General features: G+C 48.0%; 10 protein-coding genes across 10 annotated transcripts; 4 read left to right on the forward strand and 6 right to left on the reverse strand.

Annotated features, from left to right (window-relative positions):
• The first annotated feature begins 5 nt into the window (after nucleotides 1-5).
• SPPG_04630 (uncharacterized protein) lies at nucleotides 6-1,429 on the forward strand. The gene is made up of 2 exons (XM_016752866.1): nucleotides 6-128; nucleotides 187-1,429. Exon 2 carries the CDS (start codon nucleotides 212-214, stop codon nucleotides 1,139-1,141), a length of 930 nt encoding a protein of 309 aa, XP_016608344.1. The 5' UTR covers nucleotides 6-128; nucleotides 187-211; the 3' UTR covers nucleotides 1,142-1,429.
• On the reverse strand, nucleotides 1,415-5,273 carry SPPG_04631 (uncharacterized protein; the record flags this gene model as incomplete). The annotated part of the gene is made up of 7 exons (XM_016752867.1): nucleotides 1,415-2,025; nucleotides 2,091-2,153; nucleotides 2,225-2,262; nucleotides 2,319-2,739; nucleotides 2,807-2,843; nucleotides 2,905-4,370; nucleotides 4,454-5,273. 7 exons carry the CDS (start codon nucleotides 5,271-5,273, stop codon nucleotides 1,415-1,417), a joined length of 3,456 nt encoding a protein of 1,151 aa, XP_016608345.1.
• A 278-nt stretch (nucleotides 5,274-5,551) lies between these two features.
• On the forward strand, nucleotides 5,552-6,602 carry SPPG_04632 (large conductance mechanosensitive channel protein). Its single transcript, XM_016752868.1, has 4 exons — nucleotides 5,552-5,705; nucleotides 5,779-6,019; nucleotides 6,090-6,111; nucleotides 6,169-6,602. Exons 1-4 carry the CDS (start codon nucleotides 5,613-5,615, stop codon nucleotides 6,416-6,418), a joined length of 606 nt encoding a protein of 201 aa, XP_016608346.1. The 5' UTR covers nucleotides 5,552-5,612; the 3' UTR covers nucleotides 6,419-6,602.
• On the reverse strand, nucleotides 6,117-8,802 carry SPPG_04633 (uncharacterized protein). The gene is made up of 8 exons (XM_016752869.1): nucleotides 8,517-8,802; nucleotides 8,302-8,419; nucleotides 8,134-8,238; nucleotides 7,923-8,065; nucleotides 7,710-7,856; nucleotides 7,011-7,652; nucleotides 6,698-6,947; nucleotides 6,117-6,637 (listed from the first exon to the last, which is right to left on the reverse strand). The coding sequence occupies exons 1-8, from the start codon at nucleotides 8,783-8,785 to the stop codon at nucleotides 6,536-6,538; spliced, it is 1,776 nt and encodes a 591-aa protein (XP_016608347.1). The 5' UTR covers nucleotides 8,786-8,802; the 3' UTR covers nucleotides 6,117-6,535.
• Nucleotides 8,803-8,918: 116 nt separating this feature from the next.
• SPPG_04634 (uncharacterized protein) lies at nucleotides 8,919-9,767 on the forward strand. Its single transcript, XM_016752870.1, has 3 exons — nucleotides 8,919-8,955; nucleotides 9,062-9,146; nucleotides 9,209-9,767. Exons 2-3 carry the CDS (start codon nucleotides 9,075-9,077, stop codon nucleotides 9,638-9,640), a joined length of 504 nt encoding a protein of 167 aa, XP_016608348.1. The 5' UTR covers nucleotides 8,919-8,955; nucleotides 9,062-9,074; the 3' UTR covers nucleotides 9,641-9,767.
• SPPG_04635 (uncharacterized protein) lies at nucleotides 9,657-11,851 on the reverse strand. Its single transcript, XM_016752871.1, has 3 exons — nucleotides 10,632-11,851; nucleotides 10,541-10,562; nucleotides 9,657-10,473 (listed from the first exon to the last, which is right to left on the reverse strand). Exons 1-3 carry the CDS (start codon nucleotides 10,847-10,849, stop codon nucleotides 9,820-9,822), a joined length of 894 nt encoding a protein of 297 aa, XP_016608349.1. The 5' UTR covers nucleotides 10,850-11,851; the 3' UTR covers nucleotides 9,657-9,819.
• A 200-nt stretch (nucleotides 11,852-12,051) lies between these two features.
• On the forward strand, nucleotides 12,052-15,884 carry SPPG_04636 (uncharacterized protein). The gene is made up of 11 exons (XM_016752872.1): nucleotides 12,052-12,573; nucleotides 12,668-13,519; nucleotides 13,580-13,728; nucleotides 13,793-13,882; nucleotides 13,944-14,141; nucleotides 14,211-14,322; nucleotides 14,394-14,572; nucleotides 14,635-14,805; nucleotides 14,862-14,955; nucleotides 15,016-15,098; nucleotides 15,161-15,884. Exons 2-11 carry the CDS (start codon nucleotides 12,763-12,765, stop codon nucleotides 15,788-15,790), a joined length of 2,463 nt encoding a protein of 820 aa, XP_016608350.1. The 5' UTR covers nucleotides 12,052-12,573; nucleotides 12,668-12,762; the 3' UTR covers nucleotides 15,791-15,884.
• On the reverse strand, nucleotides 15,828-18,713 carry SPPG_09212 (uncharacterized protein). Its single transcript, XM_016757369.1, has 9 exons — nucleotides 17,638-18,713; nucleotides 17,487-17,585; nucleotides 17,366-17,429; nucleotides 17,178-17,295; nucleotides 17,109-17,120; nucleotides 16,926-17,048; nucleotides 16,754-16,866; nucleotides 16,633-16,694; nucleotides 15,828-16,574 (listed from the first exon to the last, which is right to left on the reverse strand). Exons 1-9 carry the CDS (start codon nucleotides 18,587-18,589, stop codon nucleotides 16,126-16,128), a joined length of 1,992 nt encoding a protein of 663 aa, XP_016608351.1. The 5' UTR covers nucleotides 18,590-18,713; the 3' UTR covers nucleotides 15,828-16,125.
• A 105-nt stretch (nucleotides 18,714-18,818) lies between these two features.
• On the reverse strand, nucleotides 18,819-23,059 carry SPPG_09213 (uncharacterized protein; the record flags this gene model as incomplete). The annotated part of the gene is made up of 14 exons (XM_016757370.1): nucleotides 18,819-18,860; nucleotides 18,935-19,254; nucleotides 19,316-19,400; nucleotides 19,462-19,767; nucleotides 19,845-20,020; nucleotides 20,082-20,163; nucleotides 20,242-20,313; nucleotides 20,377-20,493; nucleotides 20,559-20,740; nucleotides 20,798-20,948; nucleotides 21,030-21,149; nucleotides 21,211-21,314; nucleotides 21,373-22,182; nucleotides 22,258-23,059. The coding sequence occupies 14 exons, from the start codon at nucleotides 23,057-23,059 to the stop codon at nucleotides 18,819-18,821; spliced, it is 3,369 nt and encodes a 1,122-aa protein (XP_016608352.1).
• Nucleotides 23,060-23,157: 98 nt separating this feature from the next.
• SPPG_04638 (uncharacterized protein) lies at nucleotides 23,158-23,865 on the reverse strand (the record flags this gene model as incomplete). The annotated part of the gene is made up of 4 exons (XM_016752873.1): nucleotides 23,158-23,242; nucleotides 23,317-23,332; nucleotides 23,417-23,504; nucleotides 23,563-23,865. 4 exons carry the CDS (start codon nucleotides 23,863-23,865, stop codon nucleotides 23,158-23,160), a joined length of 492 nt encoding a protein of 163 aa, XP_016608353.1.
• Between the last annotated feature and the right edge of the window lie 11 nt (nucleotides 23,866-23,876).

The raw sequence follows: 23,876 nt of genomic DNA on the forward strand, positions 1-23,876 counted from the left end.
ATGCGCTCTTCCGCCGACGCATCACGCACGATCTGGCACGGCGACCACCGAAAGACTCGACTTGTCACTCCCGCAAACGAACAAAAACTCATATGGTCATCTCAGCCTATCTTCTAGTGAGGTCCAGAGTAGGTTCGCATTTATTTTATGGTCACGGCCAGTTGTCTAATTGACTGATTTTGCCAGCACGAAAGCGGTTCATTGTATTAGCATGGGCAAACTTTTGTGGTCATCCGGTGTTCGCAGTATCCGATTTTGCAATGTAGTTATAGCACATGGTGAATGTACGCGCACCGCCCGAACGTGGGCTCACTCCCCTCCGTTGCCCGCAACATGCTTGCTCTATCAACATCGTAGAAGGCATACGCACCACCGAAGCGTACCACCCATAACTCTTCCCGCCACTCTCCATTCTTTGAACTCCTGTCTGGCTCAACGAAAGAACATGTATTCACGGATGGTGAGCCATCGTCAGGCTACATCTCCCGCGTCTGCCTCCCCCGATAAACACGATCCCGATTACTATATCAACATTGGAACAGCCACTCGCATCCTGCGAGACGATCTACCAAGTTTCATGGAGCAAGGGCTGACCACGTTTGATATTTACTCGAAAGAAGTGGCTTTCACGGAGCCTTACCACTTGAAATTCTGCTGTCGTGGTCGGCGATGGTACAAGTTTCTTGCTGGCTCCACCCGAACACTATTGAGGATGTATTTTGCCGAGGGTGAATTGAACATTATCAAGATGCAGCAGATGCGTGGGCCAGAAAGGGCCGCTGGCGACAAAACCCAGGATGCTGAACCTGAGCAATCGGAACTTGATGGGGACGGAAGTGGAGTGCGATTAGTTGTGCGATGGATATTCGAAGGCACCCCTCGGCACCAGCTGATTGCCAATAACATGGATATCCTGGCCACTCCACGATCAGTATATGAAGGAGTGTTCGTCTATGTATTCGATGATGAGGGATTGATAAAGGAACATCGACTAGAAGCTATTCATCCCTCGCCACCATTGTTTTCGGGGTATAGGTGGTGGAAGGGCTACCGTGCGCCAGTAGAACCGAATCTCAGCATGAGAGCAGAGGCCGTAAAGATTCCAGTTCGAGGGCGACGAGTGGATGATGATAAAGGATAACGAGAGGAGCTGATGCCAAGTGTTTACAGACCTACTATAGATGAAGAGACCTCTACCGATTAAATGTGGGCGGTACTACAGGGATCACAGACAGCCCAGCAACCCTTGCTGTTCTCATTACAGTCGGTGGACCCGAAGCCCGGTTATCCGAGATACAGCGAGTACGTCCTCTATGCGACTCTGTCATGCTCAGTAACATAAATATCCCACGTAACGCATACGTTCTGCCATAATATCAAATTATCTATACAAAAATGCACCACTAAATATATGTTATTCTCTCTCCAATGGTTTGCTCCGCTCCAGTTCCAGCTTCCGCTCGCCATCCTGGCCCAGCATACCCATATCAAATCCCCATCCCATCTTTGCACTCCCTTTTCGCCTCCCAGCTCCTTCTCCATACATTTCATCCCATTTGCGCAGTTCGACCAATGTCTGCATCTCATCAGTCAAGCTGGGGGGTACTTCTTTCAATGCCACGTCAAAATGTGAGTGTTTAAGTGGACCGAGCTTCGAAGCCGCAGAGGGAACAGTAGTGGCACGGGAAGCCGATTTTCGACCCATAGGTGGAGTTCGACCCACAGTAGTAGATGTCGTTGCGGATGCAGCAACAACGCTGGCAATATCCTCAAACTTGTCCAGTTCTTTCAGTAAATCCTCTGTAGTTGCCTGTTCATCTTCCGCAGTACCCGCTTTTGCTTCCCTGACTAGAGACTCTTTGACTCGCGCGGTTGCCGCAGCGACGCAAAGGTTCTTCAGGTCGCTACCAGAGTAGGACGCAGTGCGCTTAGCCAGATCAACGACATCTAAGGATGCATCAACATCTTCGCCGCGGAGGTGCAGATTTATGATTTTAGCACGTTGTTCTTCGTTAGGTAGGTCGACTACAATTCAGAGTCAGCATATTGGAACTAGTGACTACAGACAAATGAACATAAAAATGTCGCACCTAATACACGTCGTGGCATCCTTCGCAGGATAGCATCATCTAGGTCGAACGGCCGATTGGTTGCTAGTGATGATGTCACCTTAGTACCCCGGTGCGCTGAAATCAAATATACCCATCTATCTAATTATACACACCTCCCATAATGAGGATTCCCGCATTATTCGACGTCAACCTAACAACGTGTCAGCTCAACTCTCAGTTGCATATTCATTAAGGCACGCTACTCACCCGTCCCACTCGCTCATAAACTCGTTGATGATCTCCCGTCGACTAGCGTGGGCCGCATCGCTCCTTCTTGCTCCAAAAAGCGCATCCACCTCATCCAAGAACACGACGCAAGGAGAGAGCTTCCTAGCCAGTGTGAAAACAGCTTTGACATTTTTCTCTCCTTCCCCAACATATTTATCAAAAACGTCAGAAAGGGCCACACTCATGAAGCGGGCTCCCGAGCTTTTCGCTACAGCTTTGGCCAACATGGTTTTTCCCGTTCCCGGCGGTCCAAACAAGAGGACACCGTTTATGGCATTTCGGGACAGAATGCCTTGCGCGAAATAATCGGGTCTGAGAAGAGGTAGCGTGACGACAGTTTGAAGCATTAGCTTCGTTGAGTTTGGAAGAATCAGGTCGTTAAAGCTTGTTTTAATGGCATCTTAATAAAGATGACCACAAGTAAGATCATCAAGGTCGATTCGACATATGAATTGTGCAATGCCTACCTGGATTGACAACAGTAGAGACAAGACGCTTCTCACGCTGATTCAACCCGTATCCCGTCCTTTTTCAGCTGCTGTAGAACAGTGTCCGAATCTGCTACCTCAGTCTTCGCCGCTTGTTCCTGCTCCTGAACGGCGTTTGCATCCTCATGCTGCTCTCCAGTCCTCGCCGGCACGACGCGTTGCTCTGCACCTTCAACCGATTTGCTCGATGGCCTTTGGGACGCCCCATTTCGCATCAATTGGAGTGCCTCAGCAAAGTGTCTCGCCGACAGATCCAAAGGTCCTCGCAACATATGATCGTCCCGTCCCGAAGACTCACCACCACTAGCAAGCTCTAGCCTGAAGCCCATCGCCAAGGACACCAGTCTCTCGACACGATGACGAGGCCAGATGGACTGCTCCAACAGGTGCAGCCCGCCTTGCAAAGAAGGCGGTACAACATTGCGATCCGCGTCCTCTGTTGTGACAGCAGATACATCTAAACCTCGTATTGTCACACCTCTTTGGCCGCAGATTGCCTCCACCCTTTGCCAGTTGACCTCCTTAATTCGCCGGCGTAAATCTTTTTGCATTGTTTCCAGCCAGATCCCAAGCTTCTCTTTGTCAGCCGTTGTTGCAGTATTTTCACTGTCAGACAACAAGTAAGGGGCCGGAGGCAGCATTTCCACTTTTTCAAAATCTTTCGTCATTCGGTCCAAAGGCGTGCGGAAGAGGGTTCCTTCAGTCCAGATACGTTCCTGCTCTGGTGAAAGACGTCCCGACGCTCGCACAGACCCTTCAAATAAGTCTTCATAAAATTCCACCGTTCGATCAAGGTTGCCCGGATGGAGTAGTGTTGGTGAGCACCCGCCGATGAGCACCACGGGAATGTTATGTCTAACACGAGCCACCACATCAAGAAGGCTCAGTACTACCCGCTTTCCGCTCTCGCCTCCTACTTCCAAAATATCCGTCATGTCTTTCACATAGATAATTAATCGACGAGGGTATCGTAAATTTGTTAACAAGGACTTTGGAAAACTGGAACATGTCGTCTTGATGAAGTCTACGAGGGCTTTCGATGCTTCACGCAGCTCCAAGCTAGTTAGAGGTTCCTCATAATGAGATCCTTTACCAAGCGCATCCTTGTGCATGTTGGCGAGAAGAGTGTCCACTGGAAGTGCTGTGGGCGGAGACGGTGCGCTAGCAACAGATATCTTTATAGGTAATCCGGCTATAGGACTAATATGGGCTTCCGATACCCGATTTGACGAAGGTGCCTCGGAGGTACCACTCATGGTGGAACAATCTTCCGTCTTTCCGTTCCGCTCCCCCACATTGAAAGTAACCACCAGAGGATGTGTCGGTTCAGATGCGCGATAATTGCCTACCCATGGCAAGTTCCGTGAACCAGAAGCGACAGCATGGTAATCTACATCATCGTCATCTTCTTCGATATCATGCTCATCATCAAACTCCTCGTCTTCATCATCAATACCCTCAGCTTCCTTCGCGGTAACTGTGTTGAACATTGCAGGGGAAAATGATTCGGAAACTTGCAGGTACTCTGGATTTTCTGTACGGCCTGGTGTTACAAGTTTCGTAAGTTCACCTCACATTTGGTTCAGACGACGACTGATGTGACCGTTAATGTAGTCAATAACTCACCTGTCACAAAACTGCTTCGTTCTCTGCCCGACGGTTTTGGGGACTCTTTGCCAGAAATCTCGCGGACTGCTTGAAGCATGGTGTGATAATCGAGGGTCAATACGTCTGCTCCAAGATCGAAAGCCACGGCTTTGACGGTGTTTTCCAGAAACAGTGGAGCCCCAGGATGTGGCGATGCTAGAATGATATTTCTGCTTGCGTATGGAGATAGCTCTACATGCGTTATCGCTTTCAATGTTCGGCGATTTGCGTCAGAAATATAATAGGGGTATGTTGTCTCGCTTGCAAAGGACTGTTGGAGCTGACTATGAGGGATGAAGTTGCGCCGAAACGCAACGACTGGGCGGACATGACTCTCTTTTGATGCGCTTGTGGAATGTGGAAAATTCGCTTCTCCTGCTGTTGCTTGAGACTTTGTTTTGTGCCCAAAATCGGCCCAATGCGCCATTCCTCTTATCCCGCCTCGACTCCATCGCGAATGACGAATGATTGAATGGAAGTTGTATCGCATGCCTGCTACCCCAAACACGCCCGCTCGATGCGCAACTCGTCCTGCTACTTCGCCCCCAGAGTTTCCCGTTTTCACAGGCACCTTCCCTCTACATCCTTTGCTTAATAATGGAAACTCTGCCTGATCTGTCGTCTGTTTAATCCTCTCGCCTATTCGTCCAGGAACGCCGGAGAGGTTACGCTTACAAATGCACTGAGGCCATGAGCGACGAGCACCAGCGTGGATATAACCCAAGGGAGATTGTTGGCTTTTACGAAAAAAGCGCTGTCGAATGTCGCCTTCCCGGACTCCAATTCTGTGAGCAGGCATTTGGCGGCTTGCCGCCTGGCAATCGCTGAAGAGTAGGAAAAACGCTTCTGAGCCGGCAATCGGTCGCACCCAAGCCTACCAATATCGCTACTCTGCTTTACCGATCTCAAAGTTGCAAACCCCTCAAAGCGATATTGTTAACCGATAATTTCTTGGAGCTCCGCAAGATCCTTTGAGCATCGAGGTGATTTTTGGGAAAAGCACGAGCGATGAGTCACAATCCAGTCCACGTGCCTGTCGGACCCTGACGTCAGCAATGATTCATCAGATCCGTTTGCCTTCAAAGCTTGCACTCGACCATCTTGCGCTCAACTTTCCTCTCATACAAAGGCCGTCGATATGCCGCCGAGGACCACCGAGCATCAACCGCTCCTCCCACGAGCGGCCGAAATGGCACGCGAAGTGACTCGGTCAAACTGGGAGGACTTTAAAGTAAGTTCCCTTTGAAAAAAAAAAAAAGAAAGAAATAGCAGTCCAGACTTCTATATTCATTTCTTCGCCGCAGGAATTCATCAATCGTGGCAAAGTAGTTGACTTGGCCGTTGGTATTGTCATTGGTGCATCATTTTCTTCCATTGTCACTTCCTTGGTGGACGATCTCTTGTCCCCTATCCTATCTTTGGTTGTGGGCAATCAGCTGGAAGATGCGTTCATTCTTCTGAAGGCCCCTGATATGAATTCGGAAGCGTGCAAGCAACATGAAGAATTGTGTCTAGATCCAAAGACCCCACAGCAGGCACATGCAGGTAGGTATCCGAAATTCTTGGCATAGCTTCAAGCCAGCAGAATGTCTAACACGAGAACATTGGCGACCAGTCGGTGCAATTACGTTCAACTAGTATGTACGAGTGTTCATATATTGTCTAACTGTCTCACCATTAAATTCTTGTTACAGCGGGCATTTTATCCAACGTATCATCAATTTCTTCCTTATCGCAGTGATACTATTCTTTCTCATAAAGGCATACACAAAGCTTTTGCACAAAGGATCCAAGTTCTTGAAGAGATATCGGGATTGTCCTTGGTGCTTAGAAGAGATTCCCGAGAAAGCCAGGAAATGTAAATATTGTGGAAGCGAGGTAGTGCCATTAAACCATGGTGTGGAACTCGCCATCGACCGCCCTCCTCCTGGAGTAGCGCATTGACTGATTTCGTGTTCAATGTGGGTAGATTGCAAGAATAGCATGTACATAGGCGAAAGAGAGGGTCTTGGTTGGTTCATTTTAGGGAAAGTTTAGAACCAAGGTTGATGGCCATAGCCGTTATTTCGTGTGTATCTCATTGCTTAGGCGTCGGCAATAAACGATTACATCGCCTCTTCTTCGTGGATCATCGTGAAAATGCGAGTTGAAGAATCGTTCACACTAGAATACATAGCCCGTTAGATACATATATATATCACTGCTCCGGTACCTCTATCTGACCTCTTCATAGTTCGACCCTTTGAAAATATCGAGCATATCCCTCGATAGTGCTTCAAAAATGACAACATGACTCGGCCAGTAAAATCGTTGTATTCGCCAATGTTGACCAGGCACAGGTATGGTGTCGTCATGGTAGGCTGTCGTGGAGACCCCGATGCTCCTCATATTGGGATCAAAATACTTCTCTATAAATGACTTGGGGCTTTGATAAAAGATATCTGCCTCATCTTGGTACGTGCTTGGGTCAATCCTAAAGAATCAGAACTGCCTGTGAATAAGCTAATTAAATATGCATTGGAGCAATACATCATACCCGACAGGGGGCTCACAGGTCAAAAATCGCATCGACACATTTCGGTGTAGATGGCTATAAAATGGGGTCGAATGACATGGCATGAGAAACAAAATTCCGTCGATTCGTTCATGAGCCGCTTCCTCTCGCAACCAATTCATCACATCTACGACTCCACGTTGATGAAGGATGCCTAAATAGTACCCCGCTAATCCATTCGTAATCACCAGGAACGTGACGAGCAGCGGAATCCGGTTCCGATAAAGACACCTCCTTGCTTTAGCCTTGTCCGTCCAAGACTCAATCCTATGGATAGCCGCACCAGTTAAGGCAATGGTAGGCGGTAGTATGGGAAAAATGAAGCGGAACTCCTTATGCGGCAAGAGGGTGTAAACACTGAGTGTCCACAACACTAGCCTCAGTAACCTGCCTCTCATTGGAGCTTGGTGACCTTTGGTAGAGAGGGTGTCCCACACAAGGAGAGGGAGAAAGCTGAAAGTGATGACAGGAAATCCTTGCGAAAAGTACCAGTGCCAAGCATGGTTCCCGTAAAAGGATGCGATGCCCTCCACAAGATTTTGCCGGATAAAGTTGTACGGGACAACAGTCCATTCTTTATAAAAGATATAGTCGATGAGGACGGACGTTTGCAACGCAAGGAACCTGTCGTAGGGCTCGTTACGGATGTTCCAAGGACAATACATTAAAGAACGAGCTTACACCAGCGTTAAAGCGTCTAATGCAATTGTCTTCCACATTCTGATGTTTTTCCAAACGAGGTTGACGCCCAGGTACAACCAGATGATTGCGTTCGTAGGGCGAACAATACAAGCAAGGGATGCAACCGCTAAAGCTACTCGAAAATGCCTATACCAACCCAAAATGATTAAACTATTCACAAAAGTCATTGATTCGGTCATGTAACCGTCATACTTTCGGTGCATATGATTGAGGTTCCCCTCACTAGTCCACGGCCAATAGTAGAGAGCAGCCACAGTGAGGACCGATTCCATGCTATTCGAATAAGTCCGAATCCCGCAGAAAAACGTATACCAGGACAACACGGAACACATGAGCTACATCAACGATGGATATAGGAACATCAAGATCCAGTGTCAGGTATCCCATCACAAACCGTACATACCGCCCATTTGGCAGCACCATGACCAAAGAGTCTGTATGCCAACAAATACGTGTAGATATCACCCACGGCAGCGAATCCCGCTTGGACGAGACGTGGTGCTACAATCTATACCAAACCAAGTATCAAAGACTTATTGGTTGACGAGCAAATCAGAACATGGCTCGTTACCAAAAGTTCTGTCTCATCCAATCCCAAAACCGCCAGCGTTTTGTAAATGAAAGTGAAAATCAATGGATGTGCGAATCCGCGAATCTTATGTGTCCATTCCCACGTAAGATACCCGTAAGTGTTCGATCATAACAAAAAAAGGAAAAAAGACAAGGCTCTGGTTAAGGACATTTACTGCTTATATTTAGAGAACTAGAAAATATCAGAAAGGATATCCAAAGACCAGTTTATGAGCAACTTCTAGTGCCTGCCAATACTCATCGGGATCATAATAAGTACGAACGAAAAGAGCATTGGCTGCACGATAGCAAAAGAGTAATAGGTAGAGCTTCAAGAGTCTTCGCTGTGAGGGTCCTTCTTTGCGACTCGTAATCTCATCGTCATGCTTGTCGCCGGCGTCGTGCTGAAATGAGGACCTGGGTCCGACGTGGTTCAAACTCTTATCAGCTCGAGACGCACGGTCCCGCTTGGACGATCGTAGCATGACATGAACCAGTAGGATGCAACTCGCAAGATGCGTAGAGTCCGCTTCATGAGCGAAGCGCGTTCCTCGTTACCATGGGGATACTGAGTCATCTCACCACAATTGAAAGTCTTTGACTTGGGAAGATGCAACTCCAGCCGCGAGGGATTCCAACTGTAAAGGAAAGCAAGGTAGGGAATACATGCTTCCGTATTGCCCATGCGGTGTAGATGGCACCTTGCTATTATGCATTTGGTTTATGTTTTTTCTAATACGAACGTACTTTCACCCTTGAAGCAGAGCGGGCATCATGTCGACTCCAAAAACGCTTATCAAGAAGCTACAAGAGGCAGGTCTGCACAAACGGATCCTTCCACCAAAGGTACGGTGAGGAAAAGAGGAGGAAAGGATAGGAGCATCTCTCATTCATGTCTTTTTTATCAGGACTTGACGTCACGAACGCACAATGGTGCAGGTGGTGCATTCGTACCTCAAATAACTAAACTCACAATTCATTACGACCACCCTCGTATCGACGCTGGTGGAAACTCTCGAGGAATGGTCAAATTTCTCTTGGATCGACTTCCAACATTAGCAGCCGAAAGACCATACGTTGAGATTTGCGTTCAACCCCGCCGAGCGTCGCCCCCAAAGCTCGTTGCCACGTACGCCAACGGAAAGGTGAAGGCAATTTCGTGCTCAAAGTTCACTCCGGAGCAGATTGAGAAACAGGTGGCCTTTTTATGCGATTCGATGGACGGCGAGGAGAAGAGAGTAAAACGGGGTCAACCAGTGATAAAGGGCGGGAATAAAATGGCTGGTCGGGTGGAGGGTGTGTGGGATCCATTCACGGCGCGGCAGACTTTCCGACCGTAAAATGGTGCTTTGGTGATGGGCTCGGCCGTTTATATTTATATACATTGAAATTAGAACTTGAACCTTCTGGATCATCGCAGCCACAGTTTACATATCATGAGCACTTTCGCCGCCAAATGATTACCATGTCATATTTTAGTATCAACGAGGTCCAATGTACAAGGCACTAATTGCATTTCCTAACTCGACTTCCACGCAGTGTAAAGCTGGGCAATCGCCGCGATGGTACCGCAAATCCCAACGCCCACATCAGGGAACGAGCTAGTTTCCAAAGACCAGTGCACAGTCAATGGGAAGTAGGCCGCATTAATGATGGTGTTGACAAGCAAGCCCTTCCTTTCGTTCTTCAAAGCCTGTCTCTCCACAGCAAGCTCCTTTGCATCAACATCCTTATCGCCGCCCACCTTCAACTTTTTCTTGGCCAGGGCCCGTTCGCGGACAGCGAGCTCCTTGTGCTCCTCCCATAGCTGAGCAAAGTACAGAACAACGTAAGCAGCCCAGAATCGACAGGACCAAATCCCAATCTTGTCTCTAGTCTCGGGCTTCATTGGAATCACATCGTGAAGACCGAGCCAGTAAGCGTGCTCCAGAGGATAGTAGCAAAAGTTGGAGAGATTCTGAAGACGGCCCAGGAGTTGCAGTTTGCGTGTTGGGGCAGGATTTTGTTCCGAATAAGCGGTCCATTGCAACAGAGGAATGAGACCATAGTAGCGGAGGAGAATCCTAAAGTCAGCGACTGGGCCAGCCAGGTTGAGAATACGTGTAGCAAGGGTAGAGGAAGGATCCTTGCGCTTCAGGTGCCACATGAGGATTTTCGAGACATATTGGACCAGCTGTATACACGATAGAAAAGACATCAACAAACTCTCCTCCGTAATACCGCGAGCTGCATCACCTCACCATCAAGACTTTGTCGGTACCCCTGTAAGATAAGAACAAGAGTTAGTGATCACACCACTGCAGAACGTTGTCCCAGCTGTGTACTGCAGACCTAACAGAGTTAAGGAAGCGACAAAGCTTGTCCAACGTTGGGTTCGGTTTCAACACCTGCATGTCGTCGTTTGTTGAATTTCCGCGATGAGAGCAAGTGAGCCCCAAAAACCACACGACGAGACCAGCGATTTCCAACCGATGCATGACTGTGCCACCATACGTTGGGAAGGCTTGAAAGGGCATCAAGATAAACAAAGAACACTCGTAACCTTTCATGCCGCCAACCACAGATTTTGAAAGTATCTACCATATGCTTTCATTCTCTCTCCTTCCTTGTCTTTGCACTATACAGTACCTTTTGATTCCACTGCTTCTTTCCTGAAAGGAAGCAAGCATCAATTTCACATCCATCAAAAAGGTCGGATAAGGATTCAGCACAATGTCTTGCCGGAAGTGAGCTGTCACTGGGGACCAACGGATCGTTTCCGTCTAAAATATATTGTCTTAGTGCCTGATTTGTATAAGGATAGTAGCATTCCTAGTTGCCCAACTACTGTGATTTCCTTCGTTGGGCAGCCAAGCTGCTATGGAAGAGAAGAGACTGTACTCTGCCTGAATGCATCTGTCAGTAGCGTGCTTCGATGGTTGGCGAGAGGATTTTGCTGTGTAGAATTCACTAGCATATCTGCAGACAGCAAATACGCCCCATTGAGATGAAGAACAAATTAGGTACTGTCAACATCTAGGACGACCATTAGATAGCTCAAGAAGAACTTGATAACCTTTGGAGGGTGAACGTGTGTGCTAGAATCACTGCTTTCTAGTTTTCAACTTCTGGCCTCTTCAGTGTGCTTCCCATTCAGCCATATGAACTGTGTCAATCCCGCAACCACTGTATATTTTTTTCCAGCTTTCACCATGTTGAGAGATTGCGAGTACATGTCTTTTTGCTCGACCAGCACTATGCTCGACTGGAGCCATTTGCGAAAGCGCCAAAATGATAGTCTTGAATTTACATTGTTTTTTTGGAGGTCCAGTCCACCAGACCAAGACTAGAGAGGAATCGAACCTCTATGGTACGATCCAGGTCCTCCCTCCGCCCGAAGGCATCATCGGGTATAGCAGCCGCCCCAACCAACGCGACTGCAGTCCATGCAACCACCCACTCAGGCCCTCCCTCCGCCCGAAGGCCTCATTGGGTATATCCCCTCAACCCGAAGGCATCATTGGGCATATAGCAGCTGCCCCACGCCATCGCAGCCCACAGTCCATCTCAACCACTTGCGGGGGAACGGGGGGACGAGGGAAGGGTGCCTTTTTATAACCGAGCGCGACTGCGCGTTGTGGCTGGGGAATGCCACGTAAGCTGGTCTGATGATCTTCTAGCCCCTTGAAAGTAGGACCAATCGTCGTGGATTTGTAGAAGCACGTTCTACCCCTAGCTTCCCCTTGACGCGCTCGTTCTTCCGCAAGATCCCGTTAAATCCCGATATGATGATGAACCTTCTCGACTGGACGCCGTCACCAGCAGCTGGACATGGTCAAGACGACATTGAAGCATTGAAGGCCCGTCCATATTTCTGCATTGGCTGCTGTTGATCTGTGCAATAACGGTGGTCGTGTTCCGCCAAAGCGATAATCTTCAAAAAGGTAATATCCATGGTTGACACCCATCTCCACCAAATGACTCCTCTTTTGGGGGATAGACCTCAATGAACTTTGCACATGGGCTTTGCCGATGTAAAGGCTGTAGATGATCTATAGTTCGCTCAATACTTGGTTCAATCTACTCAACTGCTAGTCAGGTTGACTGTGGAAACGTAGACTTTTTGCGAAACCAAACAGCAGAGTCTAATTCACATATGCTGTTCTTCTTCTTGCCAGCCACAAGTTACTGCTGCTACAGGGGGACATTTTAGGAAGCATCTGTTACTGCATTGCTGGAATGGTGAACAAAATAGTGGAAAGCGCACACACCATGATTGATTCGTAAGCTCTTAGTAAGCGACAAGTCCGATCAGCGCTATGCAATTGAAATTATCCTGGGGATGACTGATCACTGATCTATGCCTATGATGTCTGAACAACTGGCAGATACGGCTGGACAAGATGTTGAAGCTGATGTCCCCGCAGATGGAACTTTACCTGAACCCACGCTGGAAGCGGAGGAGCCCACAAATGCAGCCCTTATGACTGAACCCATCGAGAGCTCTGCAGTTGAACCCACGGGTGACGCTATTGGAAGTTTACCTGAACCTATACCGGACGCAGACCAGCCCACAGATTCAACAATAACGAGTGAGCCCATCGAAGCCTCCGAAGTTCAACCCACGGATGAACCTATTGGAACCTTACCAGAACCGACACGGGAAGCTGAACAGCTCACAAACGCAACCCTTGACACCGAATCCGTCGCAAACTCAGAAGTTCAACCCACTGATGAACCTATTGGAACTTTGCCAGAACCAATACCGGAAGCAGACCCGTCCACAAATACGACCCTGATGACTGAACCCGTCGAGGCTTCCGACGTTCGACCCGAGAGTGAAGATGTTAAAACTTCACTAGAACCGACGATGGAAGGAGAGCAACCCACAATTACGACAAGCATGACTGAACGTGCCAAGAACTCAGAAACTCCTGTTAATAGAGACGTTGGAACGCCGATTGGAGCAACTGTCATGGAAGTCACAGAGATGGAGCAGATGAACATTGGGGTCGTGCAGGAAGAGCATGTGATGGAGGTCACCGCGGTTGAGCAGATGAATATTGGGGTTCTGCAGGAAGAGCAAATGCTAGAAACTGGAGAGATACTAGACCCAATGGCAGACTCGCTGCAGGCTATTGATGTCCCGGAGCCTGGAATCAGCGAGCCTGTACTTCCGGATGACGTAGCTGCTTCATCCCTTCCTGCGGCACCTGATGAAGTTACCGAGGCGGAAATCGGTAGGTATTTTGAAGTAGAAGCGACATATCTTGTTCTTTCTAAATCCTCTTTGCAATCAGATGATCTTTTTGCCAGAACGGGCCTTCACACCCGACTCGATGAATGGCATCAAAAACGCTATTACGGAGGATATCGAGACCGGCGAAGTGAAGTCGAGTATTTCCATGCCGAGACACAAACACCAACACCACAAGAGATCAGAGCTAGGGTGAGAATACATCACTTGCACCCGGACTCTATGAGATGGCATTCCTTATCCTACACTCCTGTAGAATGCCCCTCTAAAGTTCCACAGAGATACCCAAACCAAATTCCTGCGCAACCGGCGTACTCAGTCCACTCGAGAATCTGCGACACAAATGGTAATTATTGTCTCGCACCCCTGCAAATTGTTTAGGTACTTATCCTTGCCCGACATAATAGACCAAACCAGGCTGCTATGTCTCCGTCGAAAACGACCACATTCTCAGACCAAGGCGCTACATTTCGGCCGACGAGCATGATGCATGGATAATATCAAACGTGATAAAATTGCAGTGCTGGGTCCGTCGAGTGAAGGCCTGCAGACGGGTGGCACGATTGCGAAAAGAGCGGGACGAGCGGACACAGGCCATGATGGAGGTCTGTTGATATCGGGACCATGACGGCAACATTGTAGGCGTCCTTACTAACTTATGGTATTGATTCCAGAAAGAACGAAGACGCAAGGAATTAGCTGAAAAACGAAGACGAAAAGAAATTGAAAGTCGCTTGCATCCAAAGACGACAAAAGATTTCGAAATATTGTACAATGGGCTCGAGAGTACGTCATAATAACGAAGCACTCGAAATGCGTCCGTTGATATCGTACTAACAACTATTTGACAATCATAGGCTGGCGTCAGCAAGAAACACTAAAGATCAACAAAGCTGGCTATTCAGAACCCGCTCGCCTTGCTGCTCTGGCAGATCTTTTGGATCAAGAAGCAGCACTCATCCAAAAGATTGATCGCTTAAAGATTGCCGCAAATGAAGAAAACAGAGAGCGAAAGATAGTGCGGCTACTGGAGGCGGTTAGTTAGCCGATGGAAAGAGTTTTACGCTATTTTGGTTCACTTAGACGGTACATTTCCAGATGTCTTCCTCCAAAAAATGGATGGTAGAAAAGGTCGGCATCGTATCCGTCGATACTCCCAACACCATTCGTGCTCGCGAGTTACGGGATCTCTACCACGCGCTGAATGTGCCTCTTGTGTCGGTCGACGAGAGGTTGCAGATATTGTTACATGTCAAGTACACGGTCAAGGTATGGCTCTATGTTGGCAGTTCATACCAGTTTCCTCTAATGACCGTAAATTCCAGGAATTTGACTGCAATTTGACAAGAGAGATTGTGGAGCTCATTGACCGAGAAGGAGATTTGGTCAGTCGTGGTCGGGATGCCAAGACTATGGAAGGTAAATGAACATTGACACCATCGTGCAGTTCGGGATTCGCCAACAATTCCATAAATTCAGGGCTCCGAAAGCGAATTAGCAATCTATTTTTGCAATTCATTCAGACGCCAGAGTTTAATCCAGAGGCGGGCTTATACCAAAAGGTATTTTCAATCCCCTTCATCTTTTCCATTTCCTCTCGCTGATATACGTCGTTGCAAAACAGTTCCCTGACGCAGGCCAATCCTGGAAGCGAGATCAAGCCGTCTACTACTGTCGAAGCTGCACACGCTACCTACCTTCCACAGCATTCTACCTTTCAACCACTATGAAACACCTGGGCAAATGTAAAACATGCACAACGGAAGAGAACTTGGCGACATCGCGAAAGGATGACTCTATTTACTCGGACTTGTTAAAACTTATTCGCCTACAAGAACTTCAACGAAGAGCTTCATCAGGGGTACCAACAGATGCGCACTACAATGCAATATCCCTTCTTCAGGAATCCGATATGCGATACCTAGTGGATCGGGTTTGGAATCGTCAGAGCGCAGTTAGCGGGAGCAGGGCATTGGAGAGTCTCGTCCTCACAAGATGGAATCCCAATGTTGAGTTGAGCCCATGGAATTGCATTTTGCTGACAAAAGCCGAGGCGGCTACGCATGACCGCCAGCCAGATCCAGAAGAACTTTACTCTGAAGAGTTTGTGCGAAAGATATTGCAGAAGCACTTTGCTGCCAAGCAGCACTTTGCCCAACTGCCAGCTATGGAAAAATACCTTAGAAGACATTATGTGGAAGACGCTCAAGGGAAAATGGTGTACACTCCAGCGGAGGGTTCTGTAACAAGCTGACGAGTTACCTCAATTGAAAAGGAATCTGTCATTTTGTCCTATAATTTTTTTTTTGATGAATATTATTCTTTCGAAATTGCTAGCGATATTGGAATTCACAGCTACAAAGGCGATCCATAGCAAACATTCATACCTGTTAATTGTTATCCAACAGGTTCATTGTCGAAAAACCACGAAACAACCTAAATGATGATCTCCGTGGATTTACGCCTGTCTATCCTGGGTGGCCAGTGGATTTCGCCATACGTTGCGGGGAATGGTGTTTTACTTTGATTCACAGGTAGGCAGCTTAAATATCCACAGCTAAAATACATCGTCAAACCGTCCTCGAAATGCTATTCCACGACAAGTCCTCTCAGCCTATTCAAAGCACCAGCAACCTCTAAGCCCCTTGGTCGGGCATAGTTCCCAACTGGCCATGCGAATGGATGTACGCAATCGATACCCTTTTCATCCCACTCCCTTTCTAACGCAGCCACCAGCTCTTTAAGAGTTAATCTCGATTCGCCTTGCATCTTATCCCGTACGTATAGAGCAGCATCAACGATACACCGTGCTTGTGAAGGGTGCGCCAGTTGTTCAAGGGCAGAAAGATTCACGTCAACTCCGTCGAGACTGATCAAAAAAGTGTGGATTGCTTTTGATTTGCCGGATCGCCGTTGCTGTGGAAGTGGCGAGTCTTCGGATGCACCTTTTTCAGAGTGCCAATCGTGCTGAACGGGTACATTGTTGGCGTGTGATTTAGGTACGATGATACGATCGGTGATTGGCCCATAGGGAAGATCTTTGAGAGAGAATCAGTAAACCTGCGAAAATAACGTGCATGTCCTATCAACATTTACCTCCATTCTCCAGAGCCACAGGCAAATCAGCAGCAATCTTCTTTGCTTTACGTGTCACATCTCTGGGATTATACCTCAGGTGAGTCTTTTGAAGAATACCACCTTCACTCATGTGACCGACCTTGGGACGTAACTCTCCATTGAGATCACGACATCAGCCACATCAAGATAACTTCCACATCCACCCACAACCAGTATAGAAGAACATCCCTTCTCGGTGTATAAGGATCGAATCTGTTACATTAATATTAGCAAGGGTGCCTCATAATGTCAAGATCCCCAGGATAACTAACCTTGCTGATCAGCGGGGTGATTGGCTCATTCTCTTTACTAACTAGTAGCTCCATCCGCCGATCCCGAATAAGGAAATTGGTCGCGCAGGTGTCCTCATCAAAAAGGAACCCCCGGCAGCCAATCTGTTTAATTGCAGATTGTATCAATACTTGATCCATCAATTAGATTCACGAATGACTGACCTCCAGAGCTTCCTGCGGGGCAAATGTTACCATGGCGCTATATGGTAGTTTATGGATCCTTCATCATACCTGCATGTTGGCTGCCATACTTGTTGAACCAGAGGCGTCGGGAGTAGAAAAGTGGGTAGTGTCCTTCTCAAACGGTAAGTTGTTTATAAAAGGGGAAATGTCCACGGATGTAACGCTTCTAAAGAACGACGGATCGTAAGTCACCAGTTCGTATGGCCAATCAGAGTGCCTGATAAGCTCTTCCTAACCTCCCATCCTCCGCACGGATCTTCATGACTGATTCATCAGTGACCACAAACTCACGGCCGTCGCCTGCAACGTACGGTCAGCGGTTATTTCTCGCGCATCATGCGAGCACAGAGACCTTACCCGGAATGTGATTGTATATGCCTACTTGGAGCGCATCAAGCAGTGTGGACTTTCCATGAAAACCTCCACCAACGATAAGTGTAATTCCCCGAGGAACTCCTATGTTCGGCTATTAGAAACCGAAGAACGTGATGTCTGCGGCAATACCTACCCATCCCTTCTACAACGCCTCTATTTGGTAATGTAAACACTCTTCGGAGTGAATCGGGCGACACAAACGGAATCACGTCTGCACCCCGCATGGGGCGATCAGACGCACCACTTTCCCGTGGAAGAATCGCCCCATTTCTCACAAAAGATACCAAACCAGCATCTTTGACTAATTGTCTCAGAGTATGTTGGTCTTCCACGCTTTCCACAAACTGGCGGAGCTCCTGCTCGTCTAGAGCAGCATAGCGCATGGTTTGGGCGGCAAGCGATGGCAGGACCTCCGTTAGAAGCGTACATGCTTGTCTACCCAAAATACTACGTCCTTGCGCAGGAAGGCCGATGGTTAGGCGAGCTTCTACAAATGCAGGTGTAATGGACAAGGATGTGCGCTCAAGGACTTGTTGTCCGGGTGTGTCGATATTGATATCAGCACCTTTTGGTCCATGCCACCCGCCTCCACCTGCATTACTGGGAGTGTGCAGTTTGTTACTACGAACATGGGTTGATATTTGTCGTGTGATGTAGTCTTCCAAAGCGACGCGGCGGACAGGAGTGCGGAAGAGGTCTGCTGGGAACCTGGCAGACTCTTGGGGAATGCGGACTCGGAACTTGGACGGCGGTGCGAAGGGATCAGATTGGACATTGTCGACAAATAACTGCATGCCATCATCAAATGCGAAATACCCTTTGATACCCTTGTACTGGCCATATGACCCGCGGTCAATAGATATCAAGTATGATGCAAGTTCGCGCATTGTGCGGACTGGACAATTGCCTTCTGAGTTATTCATAACTTCGGTAGGTGGAGTGTCCCGGCCAGAGCGTTCTTCTCTCAATTCTCTTGAGCGACCTCCCCCATACTTTTCTTTAAAATAAGCACCACGGCCTCGACCTCGACCTCGGGAACTTCCCGCTGGGACATTGGAATAGGGCGAGTACCGCGTCCCCTGCATAATGGTCGGCAAGAGGGTGGACAAATGAAACGAGGTCCAAAATCTATTTATCGCTAGACCTTTTCCAGTCCAAAGTAACCGTTGGATAATGAACGGCAATGGGGAAAAACCTTGCAACAATGGCATGCAAAGCAGAAACATGAAGATCTGAACCAACTCTGTTGAATGAGTCATTCCCATGGCAACAGCAGCGCTTACGTACAGCGCGATCCTGGCTCAAAGGACTTTGCTAATCTTTTGGAGAGTTTAAGAAATCATCAATTTCCTTCATCTTTAGAATTGTAAAAAGGTGGAAGGAAATTGGTTACGTACAGTCACCAATATGTTTCAATGGACTGCCCCTACCTGGTTATCCAACTCTGCATTGAAGCTGTCCCTGGTCATTTGATGCATGTCTGCTCCGGTCGCATCTTCCTCAATATCCAAACGTAATAGATCCAGATCTGATAGATTGGACAAACTGTCGCTTCGATTTATTGGGTTAGATACAGATAGGTGGGATGGCGAGGCTGTTGAGGATGCGGAATTTGGGGAATTGGTAGCTGGGGGTCGTGATGGACTCGGGGGCGAGGTTGATGACGGCACGGTGCTGAGAGATTCCTTTTGTATGTTCTCGTAGGCAGAGGTGGAGCTTTCCAGACGATCATTGATCGATAATATTGTCCCTGCAAAAACAAGTCGTCAGATACACTGCCGTGGCCGTGCTCGAGAGATTCCAAGACTCACCTAAAAGATCCTCGTCCAGGTGAATGTTCTCGCTGACAAGTTGTTGCAGCTTGTTCTGGAATCCTTTCGTCTCATTGTACAGTTGCTGGAATACGACAAGGAAGTGTTATGCTATGAGCATTGTTCTAGGATACCTTCCTCCGTACCAGCAATAAATCATCGTTGCTCTTGCTTCGTTGCACAGCTTCCACGGCCCTCATTGAACCAACTATTTCATCCAAAACGCTGGCGGTCTCCTCGGCTGTTTGGATATCTCTTTGAATCTTTTCACGGTCAACAGATTGGGGAGAATTGTGGGTGGAATCTTCCCGTGTTGATCCAGCTTGCGCTACAGAGCTCGTTCCCTGAGTGTCAATGTTGACTTCCTTGGCGGCTCGAGATTTCTGGATTTCTCCATTACGCTGGCAATACATATCAATGTCATTGAGTAACCGCGCCAGCTCAGGATCTTCCTGATTCGATCCAATTGGTGTATCACAATATCAGATATGTCACGATATGTCAATAGCAGGGGGTTATAGAGTCCTACCTCTTGATGCTTCCGCGTCTGCAGAAGAGGAGCAATTTCTAGCGAAACAATGCTCTGGTTCATACGAAGGGAGACGGACAGGGCCATTACGCCGGCAATATCAATTGGATTGTGAGTCAAATTGAGTCGTTGCAAAGCTGGCATCAATGGCAGTGCTTCAGCAAGCGCAATTGTCCCTGATAGCAGCACGGATTATGGTTATGCACAAGATTCCGGAAATGAAACATTCCAAGATACCTTCAGATGTTAGATTGGTTTTGGACAAGGCAAGGTTTGTAAGGCTCTTATTCACCATCAAAGCATCCTTCAAGGCAATGATCTACGATGTAAACAAGCACGTAAGCAAGGTAACTAGCGATAGGTCTCACCCTAGTTCTGTCCAAAATAAGAAACTTACAGCGTCCAGTTGTCTGTCACCATCCAGCGCGTTTCCGCTCAGGTCCAAAACCTTAATAGTGCTATTGACTTTCTAACGATCACAGAAAGTCAGACTTTCTCACAAATCCGGATGGCGAACATCTGTCTCACTGACCAGCACGTCAGCCAGCGTGTAAATATCCAGTCCATTCAACTGCTTGTTTTCGCGCAAGGAGAGCTCAAGCAAACGATTATTCTCTGCCAGAGCGGGTGCAAAGGCGGATATTGCATTCTACAATATGATCCGTTCGAAATTAGCTCTATCAATCATGCAAGTTGTTTGATTAGATGTCATACCCCAAGGTTGTTTCCTGAAAGATCTAGCCGGCGCAGACCTTTCACAAGGTTGCTACGTCGATTCAAATATGATTGGGGTTGTTCTGTTCGCAGAAGCTCCGCAATCGAAGACGTAGAGTCCTTCGCCAAACGGTTTCCGCACAAAGTGAGGGTATCCAAATCCGAGCTTGCCACGCCAGGGGCTAATGAAGAGTGAGTATTTAATTTGAAGTTGATGCTAACATGTCATCGTCACCTGCCTAGTATTTTCATCAACGCGGCAGATAAATCGCAATGATCCATTTTAAGGACTTCCAATCCGATCTTGTCTTTTAAGCCGTGCGCGAAATACGACATTCCGCGTGAGTCAAACGCGATACCCGACACATCAAGGTACTTTAGAGCCTTGCTCTTTACAGAGCGTGATAAATACTCTCGTTAAGATGCTAGCCCTATCAGCCGCAACAAGTATTTGGTATCCTCAGTCTTTACCTTCTTGACATATACAGCCAGGTACTTTAATCCATTACCCTGCAACTTTTTGACACCTCGTAAACTAACTGAGGATATTTTATCTCTGCTTATGGCGGACTGCAGGATGACCTTAAGGACCTATACAGCAACATATTAGGCGAATTGGAAGTTGACAGCGCAGGAGAAGTGCAGGTCGTACCTCATCACTCAATACAGCGTTATCAAGTGACAGTTGTTGGAACGGGTAATTTGTGCCTAGCAAATCGGCAATAGGTGACACGTTATATGCGTTTATCGTCAACCCTGGCAGACCATATTCATGAGGGACACGCTTGCGACTGGGTATTAGATGGGCAATTACCTGATAGATCCAGTTTGTCTGTGCTCGCCCCTGATGAGATCGCCTCTTGCAGCCGTGTAACAACAGCATCAATCACTTCTTCATTGCGCGTAGAGCACGCCTGATAATAATATGCCAAAAGATCGTCAACTGTGTTGATGGGCACGGACGGTAATCCTTCCTGCAGGACCGAAAGCATGACGGGAGGTCGTTCGTACTGTGGGTTCTGCGAGCTTCTTTGGAACTGCCACTGCTCTGGACTAACGTCTTCAGGTGCTTCTGGGAAATGGTGCAGCTGGCCTGTGGGTGACTCGAGGTTTTCTGCATAATCGGAGACAGGCGATGTCACTGGTTCAGGATCGATGGTAACGTCGGGAAACGAGAATCTAACGTGCTTTTCTCCTTTCGATAAGCTGTTTAGCGAAACCGAAGATCTTCCGGACATTCCGGTGCTTCCGAGAGGAGCGGTGTTCAGGGAATCGTTTGATCCATTCGGATCCGATATTACAAATGTGGGAGAGGCAAGGGTTGGAGTATCAGACGCTGTTGGGATATCATGGTGCAAGAATCTCGGGGAGTTTATAGCATCCGAATTGGAGTCTCTAGGTACATCTGCTGTTGAAAGTTGCTTCAACAAAGGCTTCACTTTCTCGATGGTTGAAGAAAACGCTCCAGCAGCTTGATCCATGTGCTTTGACAACCAATTGTCACGCCAAAATATGGAATTTGATCGGGAGCCCGATCCAGTACTTGCGGACTTTAGGATCCCACGCTCTGGCCGCGCATCGCGAGGTGGTGGCCGTGAAGGAGTTGGTGAGCCGTGTGGTGAGTCTGGAGAGCCGCAGGAAGAAAGTTATTGACGCGCAAGTTGTCGAAGCAAGACATAATCGGGCTCGGAATACGTACATGTAATGCCTCTGACATGATCTTCTCCCTCCCCTTGCTTTGCAATAAGCCACCCGACTGCAGCATCGAGGAGTGATGATCGTCCCGACTCTCCCGACCCTCCCGAAGTGTTTACTGTCTCACGATCGGAAAGCGAGTGGGATATTGCGAGCTCACACATTTTTGCCTCAAATCCCATGGACAGCAACTGAGCGAATGTTGCGTCCAAGTCATCTTCTAAGGAGTCAACGTCCGGTGCGCTCGTTCCTGGCGATTGATCGGCCGATTGTTCCTCGGTTAGAGCAGGGGATTCACTAGTAGATGGTTCGTCTATTGGAGTTTTCTCTGAGTGATGCTGGACAAGGTCATGCATATGAAGGTGATGTGCTTCCGCAACAGACGGCGACATTTTATCGATTACGGCGGCCTCCAAAGACGGTCTCCGCTCTTGGGTAGGGACAGGCGGAATTAGCTCCGGACGTGAACCAGACGGCTCAGAAAATGCACCCAAATCCCCCAAGTCCTCTTCTGAGCTATCTCTTTGTGGCTCCGCCATGGTCGACGTTGGGACCTCCTCACCCTCCTCACTGTCCTGGAGGCTTGCCAATTCTTGGCTTGCGGTAGGACTGCGGAGCGTCGCAGAACCTGACCCCAAGTCAAAGTCAGCATTTACGTCAAGGCCATCCTCGAGAGTGTGTAGTGATTCTGGGCTTTTTGCTGGCTGGGGTTTTCTTTTGCTCGCCATTTTCAATTTCGTTTGTTTTTGGAGAGTTTCTTCCAACGAGCACAGCGTGAGCAATACGCGTTTTGCAGCGTAAGCCATTGCACACTACACTACATACACGTGTAATAACGAAGCAACAGTAAACAAGAACATAACAAATTCAGATGGCACTATGTTTTCCAATGCGCTTTTTCAGCCTACTTCCAGTCTCTCCACCATTCCTTGCCTCTTGCGGCGGGAAGGTCTGATTCGTATTCTTTGCGGGGACCAATGCCCACGGGCCTGCAAATGTGGCAATATTTGTCCAGGATGCACCATCTTGAGCATATGCGCTAGATTTCAAGGATTTTCCTTACCAATGCCAGAGATGATCTGGGTACATGTATGTGTGTAGAATTGTGGAATGATTCGGTATGAAAACGGTCAACCATACTGGATGTTGAATTGCAGTTTTACCTCTTCCACCAACTGTGCTCAGGGCCCAGTACGGCATCTTGGGCTCCTTTTTTTGTTTGGCCTCCTGCTGCTCCTCCTTGTGTTCTTTCTATCAAAAAAATGGTCATTTCTGAAGAGAAGATGACTTTTGCAGCAAACCAGGAAACCTTTTGCCAGTAACGATCAATGTAGGCGAGCTCCCATTCCATCTCGTGAGACAGTCCAGGAGGAAGCTCGGGACTGCCAGGGATGTACACACTGGGCCAGGTCACCGCACTAGGTGACGGGATCGTTGGCACAGGTGCGAGGGGAGCATGGTACTCGGGAACAAATCTTCCATAGTGATATACTTTTTTGGTCGGAGGGGAATGCCGTATTTCATAGATTGGCAGCGATGTCCCTTCCTTTTCGGCTGCCGCTGTTGTCGTTTTCTTTGGCAGCGGCGGAGGTGTCCTACAATCTCTAAACATTTTCAAAAAGA

Source organism: Spizellomyces punctatus (genome assembly GCF_000182565.1).
Source record: "Spizellomyces punctatus DAOM BR117 chromosome Unknown supercont1.7, whole genome shotgun sequence".
NCBI classification, from domain to species: Eukaryota; Fungi; Chytridiomycota; class Chytridiomycetes; order Spizellomycetales; family Spizellomycetaceae; genus Spizellomyces; species Spizellomyces punctatus.